This window comes from Caenorhabditis remanei, chromosome X (assembly GCF_010183535.1).
Source record: "Caenorhabditis remanei strain PX506 chromosome X, whole genome shotgun sequence".
In the NCBI taxonomy this organism is placed as follows: Eukaryota; Metazoa; Nematoda; class Chromadorea; order Rhabditida; family Rhabditidae; genus Caenorhabditis; species Caenorhabditis remanei.
In genome coordinates, this window is record NC_071333.1 from 17,652,101 (window position 1) to 17,668,945 (window position 16,845).

General features: G+C 43.6%; 1 protein-coding gene across 1 annotated transcript; it reads left to right on the plus strand.

Moving 5' to 3' along the window:
• Positions 1 to 1,648: 1,648 nt before the first annotated feature.
• Positions 1,649 to 16,845, plus strand: GCK72_025569 (uncharacterized protein; the record flags this gene model as incomplete). The annotated part of the gene is made up of 8 exons (XM_053736394.1): positions 1,649 to 1,692; positions 1,771 to 1,861; positions 2,096 to 2,243; positions 2,294 to 2,358; positions 2,579 to 2,845; positions 2,894 to 16,250; positions 16,347 to 16,450; positions 16,660 to 16,845. 8 exons carry the CDS (start codon positions 1,649 to 1,651, stop codon positions 16,843 to 16,845), a joined length of 14,262 nt encoding a protein of 4,753 aa, XP_053579960.1.

Consider the following 16,845-nt stretch of genomic DNA (forward strand, 5'->3'; position numbering starts at 1 on the left):
ATTCATATGATGCGCTGAACAAACAAATACAACAATTTTTAGAAATAACCTCGATGATCATTGAAACCGCAACCTCAACCTAAACATGAAGAGAGAGGGAAAACAGAAGAGAAGTGAAAACCGATTCGCATTTGGTCGTCCGAAAAAAATTCCCGCCAAAAACGCTCATGATTCAAAATTGGGCAATGGAAGAAAAAACTCGTTATTTTTTTGTTGTCTTTCTCTTTTTTTCTTCAATTGTTGAAAAGTCTTCCTCAAAGTTTCCTCTCCTCGGAACTTTGGTTTTTCTTAGAAATTTGTTTAGTAGTGCCCACTGAACTAATTTAATTAAGGACAGCGGTCACTGCTATCTTTTATTTTCATTCTACAAAGTTTATTCTTCGGTTTTTTTATCCTTGTAGATTTTTTAGAAGATTCTTCTGTTTGAATTTGAATTTTATCTGACCAAAGAATAAGCTGTTTTGAACAACAATCCTTATAGGATGAATATTATGTCACGTCATTCGAAATCAATTCCAGAGTACAATCTCAAGTGAAAATAAAAAATAAAAACAACACGAGTTTCTTCTCATTCCCTCTGCCAGAACGTTCGCCCCTTCAAAACACTCCAACATTTTTCCCCCTTCTCTTTCCATACCGAGTGCCAATTACCTTCTCTCGCTCTCCTCTAACTACCTACAAACTCGCCACCAAAATCCAAAATCTCTTTTCGCACTCGTGTGAAAGTACGAAAATTTTTGCGGCAAAGAGACATAAAGAATGAATGAATGAGAATGAAGAGGCCAGAGAGATGAGGAGAGCCCATGGCAACGTGTGCAAATGGCAGCAGATATGGAGAAAGAAGAAGGACTGCTGCTCCCCCGGCTTTTTGATGTGTACATATAACAAGACAACAAAGTTTAGCTAGAGAGGAGAGCAGCTTGTTAAACTATTCCATATTAGACATCTAGCCAAAAATGTACGCAGTTTTGTCGTGTATCCCTTCTTTTCCGTTTCTCCCGCTTTCTTTATCCTCTCCGTTTTCTCCCCCTTTCAAGACAGCTTCATTCATCTAAATCTATTTTTCATTCGCGAGAAAAGAAGGATGTTTTTTTCTTCTATTCCACAAAGAATTTTCTTCGTTCTTTTCGTGCTCACTTCTCATTTCTTTCTTCTCTTCAGTTTTCTCCTCTACTGTCAACCTCCCAAAAAAAGTGAGGCGAAGAAAACAAGTATGTTATTTCATTTCCCATGAGAGTTATTCTTGTTTCCATCAATTCAATTAGGTAAGACTCAACCAAGCTGTGCTCCGAACGATCAGTACAAACTATTAGAATAAAAATAGTGTTCTAGTTTTTTCCGACATGTTTCTTTTTGACGTTTTTTTTTGTCGGCAAATTATATGATGTTCACATTCATTGTCACTTACTCCTCCCTTTATATTTGTTTGTTCAGCATGTTAATGCGCTTTTAGTAAACACTTTGCGACATTCTTGAATTTTTCAATTTTTCCATTTTTCTTATCACTATCATTACTTACACCTCTTTTTCCTTTTTTCTTCACACCAACCTGTCAATCATTCGTTCTTGAATAAAGCTTAATGTCGTATTCATTCTAAAAAAAAGTTTTGTACGTTCTTAATTTTCATAGTTTTATTTCAGCAGTAACATGTCTCATGGAGCGAAATGCATTTGTCAAATTTGTACATGCGGGTAAGTTTTTTGGAAACAAAATTTTTATAAGCTCTATGGCTGTTTTACAATTTTTTGATTGAAATAATTCTGTTTCAGGCGACACAAGTGTCCCCATGACCGGAATGCAAGCAGTTTTCAACTTGGAGACGGAAAATCTCATTTGACTCAAGAGAAGACCATAACCCAGGTATTTTTTATGAATTAAATGTCTAAACCTTTAAAGTCGCGTTGTGATTTTGATGAAGTAAGCTTTGTTAAAAAAAACTTTACCTTACTTTTCAAAATACTTTTTGTCAGCTTTTTTGAAACTTCCCGTTTGCTTTTTCCAACTAATTAAAAAAAAAAGCAATAGTAATTAAAATATCAAACATTAATATCAAACGTCATTATTCTATTCATTCTGACCACTATTCCATTTTAGTCTGCATTTGAGTCATCAAGCTATCAAAAATCTCAAAGAGCCACACCCAACCGTCATCATTCCACAATTTCATCACTATTCACTGAAGAAAACAGCGCCGGAACTGCAGGAATTCAAACAAGAACTATAAAATCGGCAGAATACAAAGGTGAGAAGCAATTTCAGCAAACAAACGAATGATTATTAATACTCTTATAGCCACACGTCAGAATGGTGAACAACATGTAATTGAAAAAAGAGAATCACAAAGAGAAACAACTCAAGTGAGTGGAATTAACAGGGGTGAAGCAATTAGAATGTTTGGAATTGAATTTTAAATTGTGAGACGCTTTATGCCAACCCGTTTAGTTTTAAAGAGAAAAACACCTCAGTTTTTGGGAAAATTTACTTTCGAGGTTATTATAAGCTAAAACTTCATAATGTCTCCAAATTATAATTTTTTTAAATACTGTGAAACTTTGAAGAAGAAAATAAATTTTCCAGTTACCACCAATTCACCAAACAGAAAATGTGCGAGCTTCTCATTCTGCAGGAAAAGAAAGAAACAGTCGTACCTCTATCCAACAAGCACTACAACAAACAGAAGAGAGATCGAGCTCCGCAGGATCAGCCATAACGTCATCTGCTGACAAATCGAGAACAGTTCAATCCGGTGCCAGAAAAACGGTTTCAATTAACGAGCAAAGCAGTGGTTACAACAAAACATATCGAAATTCTAGTCAAATTTTTGAAGCGAGAAGACTGCACCAGGTGAACTTGATTGAAAATGGAAATGAAAACATAATCAGAAACTTACAGCAGGCTGAATCAACTGATAGCAACAGTGGACGAACTACTGATAGCAGAGAAGGACATGGCTCGACCAGCAGAGAACCGGCAGACCACAACACACGACTCACCGGTTTGCAGAAGAGCGATAAACAGTCCAGTCAAAAACAGTCGCATTCTGTTCAAATCACAACACCTGGAAGGCAAAACAGCGATTCCCACAATACTGTTAGCAAAGGAATAATTCAAGGAAACACGAACTCCGTGATCGATGAAAAAGCGAAAAATTTACCGCACATAGCCGGAGTCAGGACAACAAGAACTGAGTTAACTAGTCATCGAATTTTGCAAGGTGCTGCCCATTCTAATCTCAACAGAACACAAAACCAAGAAGATTTCATATATCGACCCGGCGACTCCCCCCGAATCCACAAACAACATGTGGGAAATACTATAACAAACAGAACTATCTTGCAAGGAGATAGTAAACAGTTCGAGGCAAGAACGCAGAACCAAGAAGATTTCACTCACATCAGTGGAGAACGTTACGCCAAGAAGGTACCAGCTGACAACAAAATCTTGCAAGGAGATGGTCAACAGTTCGAAGCTAGAACGCAGAATCAAGAAGATTTCACTCACATCAGTGGAGAACGTTACGCCAAGAAGGTGCCTGCTGACAACAAAATCTTGCAAGGAGATGGTCAACAGTTCGAAGCTAGAACGCAGAATCAAGAAGATTTCACTCACATCAGTGGAGAACGTTACGCCAAGAAGGTGCCTGCTGACAACAAAATCTTGCAAGGAGATGGTCAACAGTTCGAAGCTAGAACGCAGAATCAAGAAGATTTCACTCACATCAGTGGAGAACGTTACGCCAAGAAGGTGCCTGCTGACAACAAAATCTTGCAAGGAGACGGTCAACAGTTCGAGGCAAGAACCCAGAACCAAGAAGATTTCACACTTGTGAGCGGAGAACGTTACGCCAAGAAAGTGCCAGCTGACAACAAAATCTTGCAAGGAGATGGTCAACAGTTCGAGGCAAGAACGCAGAATCAAGAAGATTTCACTCACATCAGTGGTGAACGTTACGCCAAGAAGATACCGGCTGACAACAAAATCTTGCAAGGAGACGGTCAACAGTTCGAGGCAAGAACCCAGAACCAAGAAGATTTCACACTTGTGAGCGGAGAACGTTACGCCAAGAAAGTGCCAGCTGACAACAAAATCTTGCAAGGAGATGGTCAACAGTTCGAGGCAAGAACGCAGAATCAAGAAGATTTCACTCACATCAGTGGTGAACGTTACGCCAAGAAGGTGCCAGCTGACAATAAATTCTTGCAAGGAGACGGTCAACAGTTCGAGGCAAGAACCCAGAACCAAGAAGATTTCACTCACATCAGTGGAGAACGTTACGCCAAGAAGATACCGGCTGACAACAAAATCTTGCAAGGAGACGGTCAACAGTTCGAGGCAAGAACCCAGAACCAAGAAGATTTCACTCACATCAGTGGAGAACGTTACGCCAAGAAGATACCGGCTGACAACAAAATCTTGCAAGGAGACGGTCAACAGTTCGAGGCAAGAACGCAGAATCAAGAAGATTTCACTCACATCAGTGGTGAACGTTACGCCAAGAAGGTGCCAGCTGACAATAAATTCTTGCAAGGAGACGGTCAACAGTTCGAGGCAAGAACGCAGAATCAAGAAGATTTCACTCACATCAGTGGTGAACGTTACGCCAAGAAGGTGCCAGCTGACAATAAATTCTTGCAAGGAGACGGTCAACAGTTCGAGGCAAGAACCCAGAACCAAGAAGATTTCACTCACATCAGTGGAGAACGTTACGCCAAGAAGATACCGGCTGACAACAAAATCTTGCAAGGAGACGGTCAACAGTTCGAGGCAAGAACCCAGAACCAAGAAGATTTCACATTTGTGAGCGGAGAACGTTACGCCAAGAAAGTGCCAGCTGACAACAAAATCTTGCAAGGAGACGGTCAACAGTTCGAGGCAAGAACCCAGAACCAAGAAGATTTCACATTTGTGAGCGGAGAACGTTACGCCAAGAAAGTGCCAGCTGACAACAAAATCTTGCAAGGAGATGGTCAACAGTTCGAGGCAAGAACGCAGAATCAAGAAGATTTCACTCACATCAGTGGAGAACGTTACGCCAAGAAAGTGCCAGCTGACAATAAAATCTTGCAAGGAGACGGTCAACAGTTCGAGGCAAGAACCCAGAACCAAGAAGATTTCACACTTATGAGCGGAGAACGTTACGCCAAGAAAGTGCCAGCTGACAACAAAATCTTGCAAGGAGATGGTCAACAGTTCGAGGCAAGAACGCAGAATCAAGAAGATTTCACTCACATCAGTGGAGAACGTTACGCCAAGAAAGTGCCAGCTGACAATAAAATCTTGCAAGGAGACGGTCAACAGTTCGAGGCAAGAACCCAGAACCAAGAAGATTTCACACTTGTGAGCGGAGAACGTTACGCCAAGAAAGTGCCAGCTGACAACAAAATCTTGCAAGGAGATGGTCAACAGTTCGAGGCAAGAACGCAGAATCAAGAAGATTTCACTCACATCAGTGGTGAACGTTACGCCAAGAAGATACCGGCTGACAATAAAATCTTGCAAGGAGACGATCAACAGTTCGAGGCAAGAACCCAGAACCAAGAAGATTTCACATTTGTGAGCGGAGAACGTTACGCCAAGAAAGTGCCAGCTGACAACAAAATCTTGCAAGGAGACGGTCAACAGTTCGAGGCAAGAACCCAGAATCAAGAAGATTTCACTCACATCAGTGGAGAACGTTACGCCAAGAAGATACCGGCTGACAACAAAATCTTGCAAGGAGATGGTCAACAGTTCGAAGCTAGAACGCAGAATCAAGAAGATTTCACTCACATCAGTGGAGAACGTTACGCCAAGAAGGTGCCAGCTGACAACAAAATCTTGCAAGGAGACGGTCAACAGTTCGAGGCAAGAACCCAGAACCAAGAAGATTTCACACTTGTGAGCGGAGAACGTTACGCCAAGAAAGTGCCAGCTGACAACAAAATCTTGCAAGGAGATGGTCAACAGTTCGAGGCAAAAACGCAGAATCAAGAAGATTTCACTCACATCAGTGGTGAACGTTACGCCAAGAAGATACCGGCTGACAACAAAATTTTGCAAGGAGATGGTCAACAGTTCGAAGCTAGAACGCAGAATCAAGAAGATTTCACTCACATCAGTGGTGAACGTTACGCCAAGAAGATACCGGCTGACAACAAAATTTTGCAAGGAGATGGTCAACAGTTCGAAGCTAGAACGCAGAATCAAGAAGATTTCACTCACATCAGTGGAGAACGATACGCCAAGAAAGTGCCAGCTGACAACAAAATCTTGCAAGGAGATGGTCAACAGTTCGAGGCAAAAACGCAGAATCAAGAAGATTTCACTCACATCAGTGGTGAACGTTACGCCAAGAAGATACCGGCTGACAACAAAATTTTGCAAGGAGACGGTCAACAGTTCGAGGCAAGAACCCAGAACCAAGAAGATTTCACACTTGTGAGCGGAGAACGTTACGCCAAGAAAGTGCCAGCTGACAACAAAATCTTGCAAGGAGATGGTCAACAGTTCGAGGCAAAAACGCAGAATCAAGAAGATTTCACTCACATCAGTGGTGAACGTTACGCCAAGAAGATACCGGCTGACAACAAAATTTTGCAAGGAGATGGTCAACAGTTCGAAGCTAGAACGCAGAATCAAGAAGATTTCACTCACATCAGTGGTGAACGTTACGCCAAGAAGATACCGGCTGACAACAAAATTTTGCAAGGAGATGGTCAACAGTTCGAAGCTAGAACGCAGAATCAAGAAGATTTCACTCACATCAGTGGAGAACGATACGCCAAGAAAGTGCCAGCTGACAACAAAATCTTGCAAGGAGATGGTCAACAGTTCGAGGCAAAAACGCAGAATCAAGAAGATTTCACTCACATCAGTGGTGAACGTTACGCCAAGAAGATACCGGCTGACAACAAAATCTTGCAAGGAGATGGTCAACAGTTCGAGGCAAGAACGCAGAACCAAGAAGATTTCACTCACATCAGTGGTGAACGTTACGCCAAGAAGATACCGGCTGACAACAAAATTTTGCAAGGAGATGGTCAACAGTTCGAAGCTAGAACGCAGAATCAAGAAGATTTCACTCACATCAGTGGAGAACGTTACGCCAAGAAAGTGCCAGCTGACAACAAAATCTTGCAAGGAGATGGTCAACAGTTCGAAGCTAGAACGCAGAATCAAGAAGATTTCACTCACATCAGTGGAGAACGTTACGCCAAGAAAGTGCCAGCTGACAACAAAATTTTGCAAGGAGATGGTCAACAGTTCGAAGCTAGAACGCAGAATCAAGAAGATTTCACTCACATCAGTGGTGAACGTTACGCCAAGAAGATACCGGCTGACAACAAAATTTTGCAAGGAGATGGTCAACAGTTCGAAGCTAGAACGCAGAATCAAGAAGATTTCACTCACATCAGTGGAGAACGTTACGCCAAGAAAGTGCCAGCTGACAACAAAATTTTGCAAGGAGATGGTCAACAGTTCGAAGCTAGAACGCAGAATCAAGAAGATTTCACTCACATCAGTGGAGAACGTTACGCCAAGAAAGTGCCAGCTGACAACAAAATTTTGCAAGGAGATGGTCAACAGTTCGAAGCTAGAACGCAGAATCAAGAAGATTTCACTCACATCAGTGGAGAACGTTACGCCAAGAAGATACCGGCTGACAACAAAATCTTGCAAGGAGATGGTCAACAGTTCGAGGCAAGAACCCAGAACCGAGAAGATTTCACACTTGTGAGCGGAGAACGTTACGCCAAGAAAGTGCCAGCTGACAACAAAATCTTGCAAGGAGACGGTCAACAGTTCGAGGCAAGAACCCAGAATCAAGAAGATTTCACTCACATCAGTGGAGAACGTTACGCCAAGAAGATACCGGCTGACAACAAAATCTTGCAAGGAGATGGTCAACAGTTCGAAGCTAGAACGCAGAATCAAGAAGATTTCACTCACATCAGTGGAGAACGTTACGCCAAGAAGATACCGGCTGACAACAAAATCTTGCAAGGAGATGGTCAACAGTTCGAAGCTAGAACGCAGAATCAAGAAGATTTCACTCACATCAGTGGAGAACGTTACGCCAAGAAGATACCGGCTGACAACAAAATCTTGCAAGGAGATGGTCAACAGTTCGAAGCTAGAACGCAGAATCAAGAAGATTTCACTCACATCAGTGGAGAACGTTACGCCAAGAAGGTGCCAGCTGACAACAAAATCTTGCAAGGAGACGGTCAACAGTTCGAGGCAAGAACCCAGAACCAAGAAGATTTCACATTTGTGAGCGGAGAACGTTACGCCAAGAAAGTGCCAGCTGACAACAAAATCTTGCAAGGAGACGGTCAACAGTTCGAGGCAAGAACCCAGAACCAAGAAGATTTCACATTTGTGAGCGGAGAACGTTACGCCAAGAAAGTGCCAGCTGACAACAAAATCTTGCAAGGAGATGGTCAGCAGTTCGAAGCTAGAACGCAGAATCAAGAAGATTTCACTCACATCAGTGGAGAACGTTACGCCAAGAAGGTGCCAGCTGACAACAAAATCTTGCAAGGAGATGGTCAACAGTTCGAAGCTAGAACGCAGAATCAAGAAGATTTCACTCACATCAGTGGAGAACGTTACGCCAAGAAGATACCGGCTGACAACAAAATCTTGCAAGGAGATGGTCAACAGTTCGAAGCTAGAACGCAGAATCAAGAAGATTTCACTCACATCAGTGGAGAACGTTACGCCAAGAAGATACCGGCTGACAACAAAATCTTGCAAGGAGATGGTCAACAGTTCGAAGCTAGAACGCAGAATCAAGAAGATTTCACTCCCATCAGTGGAGAACGTTACGCCAAGAAGGTGCCAGCTGACAACAAAATCTTGCAAGGAGATGGTCAACAGTTCGAAGCTAGAACGCAGAATCAAGAAGATTTCACTCACATCAGTGGAGAACGTTACGCCAAGAAGATACCGGCTGACAACAAAATCTTGCAAGGAGATGGTCAACAGTTCGAAGCTAGAACGCAGAATCAAGAAGATTTCACTCACATCAGTGGAGAACGTTACGCCAAGAAGGTGCCAGCTGACAACAAAATCTTGCAAGGAGACGGTCAACAGTTCGAGGCAAGAACCCAGAACCAAGAAGATTTCACATTTGTGAGCGGAGAACGTTACGCCAAGAAAGTGCCAGCTGACAACAAAATCTTGCAAGGAGATGGTCAGCAGTTCGAAGCTAGAACGCAGAATCAAGAAGATTTCACTCACATCAGTGGAGAACGTTACGCCAAGAAGGTGCCAGCTGACAACAAAATCTTGCAAGGAGATGGTCAGCAGTTCGAGGCAAGAACCCAGAACCAAGAAGATTTCACTCACATCAGTGGAGAACGTTACGCCAAGAAGGTGCCAGCTGACAACAAAATCTTGCAAGGAGATGGTCAGCAGTTCGAGGCAAGAACCCAGAACCAAGAAGATTTCACTCACATCAGTGGAGAACGTTACGCCAAGAAGATACCGGCTGACAACAAAATCTTGCAAGGAGATGGTCAACAGTTCGAAGCTAGAACGCAGAATCAAGAAGATTTCACTCACATCAGTGGAGAACGTTACGCCAAGAAGGTGCCAGCTGACAACAAAATCTTGCAAGGAGATGGTCAGCAGTTCGAAGCTAGAACGCAGAACCAAGAAGATTTCACATTTGTGAGCGGAGAACGTTACGCCAAGAAAGTGCCAGCTGACAACAAAATCTTGCAAGGAGATGGTCAACAGTTCGAAGCTAGAACGCAGAACCAAGAAGATTTCACATTTGTGAGCGGAGAACGTTACGCCAAGAAAGTGCCAGCTGACAACAAAATCTTGCAAGGAGATGGTCAACAGTTCGAAGCTAGAACGCAGAATCAAGAAGATTTCACTCACATCAGTGGAGAACGTTACGCCAAGAAGGTGCCAGCTGACAACAAAATCTTGCAAGGAGATGGTCAGCAGTTCGAAGCTAGAACGCAGAACCAAGAAGATTTCACATTTGTGAGCGGAGAACGTTACGCCAAGAAAGTGCCAGCTGACAACAAAATCTTGCAAGGAGATGGTCAACAGTTCGAAGCTAGAACGCAGAATCAAGAAGATTTCACTCACATCAGTGGAGAACGTTACGCCAAGAAGGTGCCAGCTGACAACAAAATCTTGCAAGGAGATGGTCAACAGTTCGAAGCTAGAACGCAGAATCAAGAAGATTTCACTCACATCAGTGGAGAACGTTACGCCAAGAAGGTGCCAGCTGACAACAAAATCTTGCAAGGAGATGGTCAACAGTTCGAAGCTAGAACGCAGAATCAAGAAGATTTCACTCACATCAGTGGAGAACGTTACGCCAAGAAGGTGCCAGCTGACAACAAAATCTTGCAAGGAGATGGTCAGCAGTTCGAAGCTAGAACGCAGAATCAAGAAGATTTCACTCACATCAGTGGAGAACGTTACGCCAAGAAAGTGCCAGCTGACAACAAAATCTTGCAAGGAGATGGTCAACAGTTCGAAGCTAGAACGCAGAATCAAGAAGATTTCACTCACATCAGTGGAGAACGTTACGCCAAGAAGGTGCCAGCTGACAACAAAATCTTGCAAGGAGATGGTCAGCAGTTCGAAGCTAGAACGCAGAACCAAGAAGATTTCACATTTGTGAGCGGAGAACGTTACGCCAAGAAAGTGCCAGCTGACAACAAAATCTTGCAAGGAGATGGTCAACAGTTCGAAGCTAGAACGCAGAATCAAGAAGATTTCACTCACATCAGTGGAGAACGTTACGCCAAGAAGGTGCCAGCTGACAACAAAATCTTGCAAGGAGATGGTCAGCAGTTCGAGGCAAGAACCCAGAACCAAGAAGATTTCACTCACATCAGTGGAGAACGTTACGCCAAGAAGATACCGGCTGACAACAAAATCTTGCAAGGAGATGGTCAACAGTTCGAAGCTAGAACGCAGAATCAAGAAGATTTCACTCACAACAGTGGAGAACGTTACGCCAAGAAGGTGCCAGCTGACAACAAAATCTTGCAAGGAGATGGTCAGCAGTTCGAGGCAAGAACCCAGAACCAAGAAGATTTCACATTTGTGAGCGGAGAACGTTACGCCAAGAAAGTGCCAGCTGACAACAAAATCTTGCAAGGAGATGGTCAACAGTTCGAAGCTAGAACGCAGAATCAAGAAGATTTCACTCACATCAGTGGAGAACGTTACGCCAAGAAGATACCGGCTGACAACAAAATCTTGCAAGGAGATGGTCAACAGTTCGAAGCTAGAACGCAGAATCAAGAAGATTTCACTCACATCAGTGGAGAACGTTACGCCAAGAAGATACCGGCTGACAACAAAATCTTGCAAGGAGATGGTCAACAGTTCGAAGCTAGAACGCAGAATCAAGAAGATTTCACTCACATCAGTGGAGAACGTTACGCCAAGAAGATACCGGCTGACAACAAAATCTTGCAAGGAGATGGTCAACAGTTCGAGGCAAGAACCCAGAACCAAGAAGATTTCACATTTGTGAGCGGAGAACGTTACGCCAAGAAAGTGCCAGCTGACAACAAAATCTTGCAAGGAGATGGTCAGCAGTTCGAAGCTAGAACGCAGAATCAAGAAGATTTCACTCACATCAGTGGAGAACGTTACGCCAAGAAGGTGCCAGCTGACAACAAAATCTTGCAAGGAGATGGTCAGCAGTTCGAGGCAAGAACCCAGAACCAAGAAGATTTCACTCACATCAGTGGAGAACGTTACGCCAAGAAGATACCGGCTGACAACAAAATCTTGCAAGGAGATGGTCAACAGTTCGAAGCTAGAACGCAGAATCAAGAAGATTTCACTCACATCAGTGGAGAACGTTACGCCAAGAAGATACCGGCTGACAACAAAATCTTGCAAGGAGATGGTCAACAGTTCGAGGCAAGAACCCAGAACCAAGAAGATTTCACATTTGTGAGCGGAGAACGTTACGCCAAGAAAGTGCCAGCTGACAACAAAATCTTGCAAGGAGATGGTCAGCAGTTCGAAGCTAGAACGCAGAATCAAGAAGATTTCACTCACATCAGTGGAGAACGTTACGCCAAGAAGGTGCCAGCTGACAACAAAATCTTGCAAGGAGATGGTCAGCAGTTCGAGGCAAGAACCCAGAACCAAGAAGATTTCACTCACATCAGTGGAGAACGTTACGCCAAGAAGATACCGGCTGACAACAAAATCTTGCAAGGAGATGGTCAACAGTTCGAAGCTAGAACGCAGAATCAAGAAGATTTCACTCACATCAGTGGAGAACGTTACGCCAAGAAGATACCGGCTGACAACAAAATCTTGCAAGGAGATGGTCAACAGTTCGAGGCAAGAACCCAGAACCAAGAAGATTTCACATTTGTGAGCGGAGAACGTTACGCCAAGAAAGTGCCAGCTGACAACAAAATCTTGCAAGGAGATGGTCAACAGTTCGAAGCTAGAACGCAGAATCAAGAAGATTTCACTCACATCAGTGGAGAACGTTACGCCAAGAAGATACCGGCTGACAACAAAATCTTGCAAGGAGATGGTCAACAGTTCGAAGCTAGAACGCAGAATCAAGAAGATTTCACTCACATCAGTGGAGAACGTTACGCCAAGAAGATACCGGCTGACAACAAAATCTTGCAAGGAGATGGTCAACAGTTCGAAGCTAGAACGCAGAATCAAGAAGATTTCACTCACATCAGTGGAGAACGTTACGCCAAGAAGGTGCCAGCTGACAACAAAATCTTGCAAGGAGACGGTCAACAGTTCGAGGCAAGAACCCAGAACCAAGAAGATTTCACATTTGTGAGCGGAGAACGTTACGCCAAGAAAGTGCCAGCTGACAACAAAATCTTGCAAGGAGATGGTCAACAGTTCGAAGCTAGAACGCAGAATCAAGAAGATTTCACTCACATCAGTGGAGAACGTTACGCCAAGAAGATACCGGCTGACAACAAAATCTTGCAAGGAGATGGTCAACAGTTCGAAGCTAGAACGCAGAATCAAGAAGATTTCACTCACATCAGTGGAGAACGTTACGCCAAGAAGATACCGGCTGACAACAAAATCTTGCAAGGAGATGGTCAACAGTTCGAAGCTAGAACGCAGAATCAAGAAGATTTCACTCACATCAGTGGAGAACGTTACGCCAAGAAGATACCGGCTGACAACAAAATCTTGCAAGGAGACGGTCAACAGTTCGAGGCAAGAACCCAGAACCAAGAAGATTTCACTCACATCAGTGGTGAACGTTACGCCAAGAAGGTGCCTGCTGACAACAAAATCTTGCAAGGAGATGGTCAACAGTTCGAGGCAATAACCCAGAACCAAGAAGATTTCACTCACATCAGTGGTGAACGTTACGCCAAGAAGGTGCCTGCTGACAACAAAATCTTGCAAGGAGATGGTCAACAGTTCGAGGCAAGAACCCAGAACCAAGAAGATTTCACTCACATCAGTGGTGAACGTTACGCCAAGAAAGTGCCAGCTGACAACAAAATCTTGCAAGGAGACGGTCAACAGTTCGAGGCAAGAACCCAGAACCAAGAAGATTTCACGCACATCTCTGGAGAACGTTACGCCAAGAAGGTGCCTGCTGACAACAAAATCTTGCAAGGAGATGGTCAACAGTTCGAGGCAAGAACCCAGAACCAAGAAGATTTCACTCACATCAGTGGTGAACGTTACGCCAAGAAGGTGCCTGCTGACAACAAAATCTTGCAAGGAGATGGTCAACAGTTCGAGGCAAGAACCCAGAACCAAGAAGATTTCACGCACATCTCTGGAGAACGTTACGCCAAGAAGGTGCCTGCTGACAACAAAATCTTGCAAGGAGATGGTCAGCAGTTCGAGGCAAGAACCCAGAACCAAGAAGATTTCACTCACATCAGTGGTGAACGTTACGCCAAGAAGGTGCCTGCTGACAACAAAATCTTGCAAGGAGATGGTCAACAGTTCGAGGCAAGAACCCAGAACCAAGAAGATTTCACTCACATCTCTGGAGAACGTTACGCCAAGAAGGTGCCTGCTGACAACAAAATCTTGCAAGGAGACGGTCAACAGTTCGAGGCAAGAACCCAGAACCAAGAAGATTTCACTCACATCAGTGGTGAACGTTACGCCAAGAAGGTGCCTGCTGACAACAAAATCTTGCAAGGAGATGGTCAACAGTTCGAGGCAAGAACCCAGAACCAAGAAGATTTCACTCACATCAGTGGTGAACGTTACGCCAAGAAGGTGCCTGCTGACAACAAAATCTTGCAAGGAGATGGTCAACAGTTCGAGGCAAGAACCCAGAACCAAGAAGATTTCACTCACATCTCTGGAGAACGTTACGCCAAGAAGGTGCCTGCTGACAACAAAATCTTGCAAGGAGACGGTCAACAGTTCGAGGCAAGAACCCAGAACCAAGAAGATTTCACTCACATCAGTGGTGAACGTTACGCCAAGAAGGTGCCTGCTGACAACAAAATCTTGCAAGGAGATGGTCAACAGTTCGAGGCAAGAACCCAGAACCAAGAAGATTTCACTCACATCAGTGGTGAACGTTACGCCAAGAAGGTGCCTGCTGACAACAAAATCTTGCAAGGAGACGGTCAACAGTTCGAAGCTAGAACCCAGAACCAAGAAGATTTCACTCACATCTCTGGAGAACGTTACGCCAAGAAGGTGCCTGCTGACAACAAAATCTTGCAAGGAGACGGTCAACAGTTCGAAGCAAGAACCCAGAACCAAGAAGATTTCACTCACATCAGTGGAGAACGTTACGCCAAGAAGGTGCCTGCTGACAACAAAATCTTGCAAGGAGACGGTCAACAGTTCGAAGCTAGAACCCAGAACCAAGAAGATTTCACTCACAGCAGTGGAGAACGTTACGCCAAGAAGATACCGGCTGACAACAAAATCTTGCAAGGAGATGGTCAACAGTTCGAAGCTAGAACGCAGAATCAAGAAGATTTCACTCACATCAGTGGAGAACGTTACGCCAAGAAGATACCGGCTGACAACAAAATCTTGCAAGGAGATGGTCAACAGTTCGAGGCAAGAACCCAGAACCAAGAAGATTTCACTCACATCTCTGGAGAACGTTACGCCAAGAAGGTGCCTGCTGACAACAAAATCTTGCAAGGAGACGGTCAACAGTTCGAAGCAAGAACCCAGAACCAAGAAGATTTCACTCACATCTCTGGAGAACGTTACGCCAAGAAGGTGCCTGCTGACAACAAAATCTTGCAAGGAGATGGTCAACAGTTGGAGGCAAGAACCCAGAACCAAGAAGATTTCACTCACATCAGTGGTGAACGTTACGCCAAGAAGGTGCCTGCTGACAACAAAATCTTGCAAGGAGACGGTCAACAGTTCGAAGCTAGAACCCAGAACCAAGAAGATTTCACTCACATCTCTGGAGAACGTTACGCCAAGAAGATACCGGCTGACAACAAAATCTTGCAAGGAGATGGTCAACAGTTCGAAGCTAGAACGCAGAATCAAGAAGATTTCACTCACATCAGTGGAGAACGTTACGCCAAGAAGATACCGGCTGACAACAAAATCTTGCAAGGAGATGGTCAACAGTTCGAGGCAAGAACCCAGAACCAAGAAGATTTCACTCACATCTCTGGAGAACGTTACGCCAAGAAGGTGCCTGCTGACAACAAAATCTTGCAAGGAGACGGTCAACAGTTCGAAGCAAGAACCCAGAACCAAGAAGATTTCACTCACATCTCTGGAGAACGTTACGCCAAGAAGGTGCCTGCTGACAACAAAATCTTGCAAGGAGATGGTCAACAGTTGGAGGCAAGAACCCAGAACCAAGAAGATTTCACTCACATCAGTGGTGAACGTTACGCCAAGAAGGTGCCTGCTGACAACAAAATCTTGCAAGGAGACGGTCAACAGTTGGAGGCAAGAACCCAGAACCAAGAAGATTTCACTCACATCAGTGGTGAACGTTACGCCAAGAAGGTGCCTGGTGACAACAAAATCTTGCAAGGAGATGGTCAACATTTTGAGGCTAGAACGCAGAACCAAGATGATTTTAAAACAGTAAAGATATCAAGGAGTGTTAAAATTGTTCCAGTTCCTCACAAGTTCGAGCAGTCTGAAAATGCTAAGATTACTGGATCATCGCTCTATAAAGATGATTTCGTTGATTTCTCCAGTGATATAGTTTCACAAAGTGGTATCAATCTCGGAAAGCTGAAATCTTCTGGTGTCTCAGGAGGAGGTCGTTCGCATGTTTATGAAACGTCATCCGTGATAGAAGGTTAGTCCACTAAGAGGCAGATAGTGTTTTTGGAAACTCAATGTTTATTTTATCCGTCAAGCAACTTTTTGTGAATTGAATTTTATTATTTTTCAGATTCTGATTCGGGCTTCGAAGGGTATCATTTTGTTTCTGGTTCGAAGTTGTCAACTTCTCATGCTGGCTACTTGTCTCAGGACGCAGGGAGCAGTTATGATATAGTAAGTAGTATTTTTTTAATGTTCAAATTAAACACCTTACAATGTATGTGTCGCATGACTCAAGCTGGTTTGTGAAAATTGAGATTTTTCAAAAATGCTTTTAAAAAATGTAAAAAATACTTATCAATTTTTGTGGTTATTTATCCAGAATGTGTGATCCTTCCAAATGTTGAAATGTGGGATCTCATATTAACATTCTTTGTTTGCAGGATTTCCAATACCGTCCTGTACCTTGCATTGCCGGTGAACTTCTGGAATCGATCAGACGTAACCACTCTAACACATTGCATTATGATTTCAACCAATGTGATAGTGGTCATCACTTCTACAGAGAGAAAACTATTTTGGAGGAAGATGAGACCAGTGAAACTATTAATGAAACCATAAATAAGTAA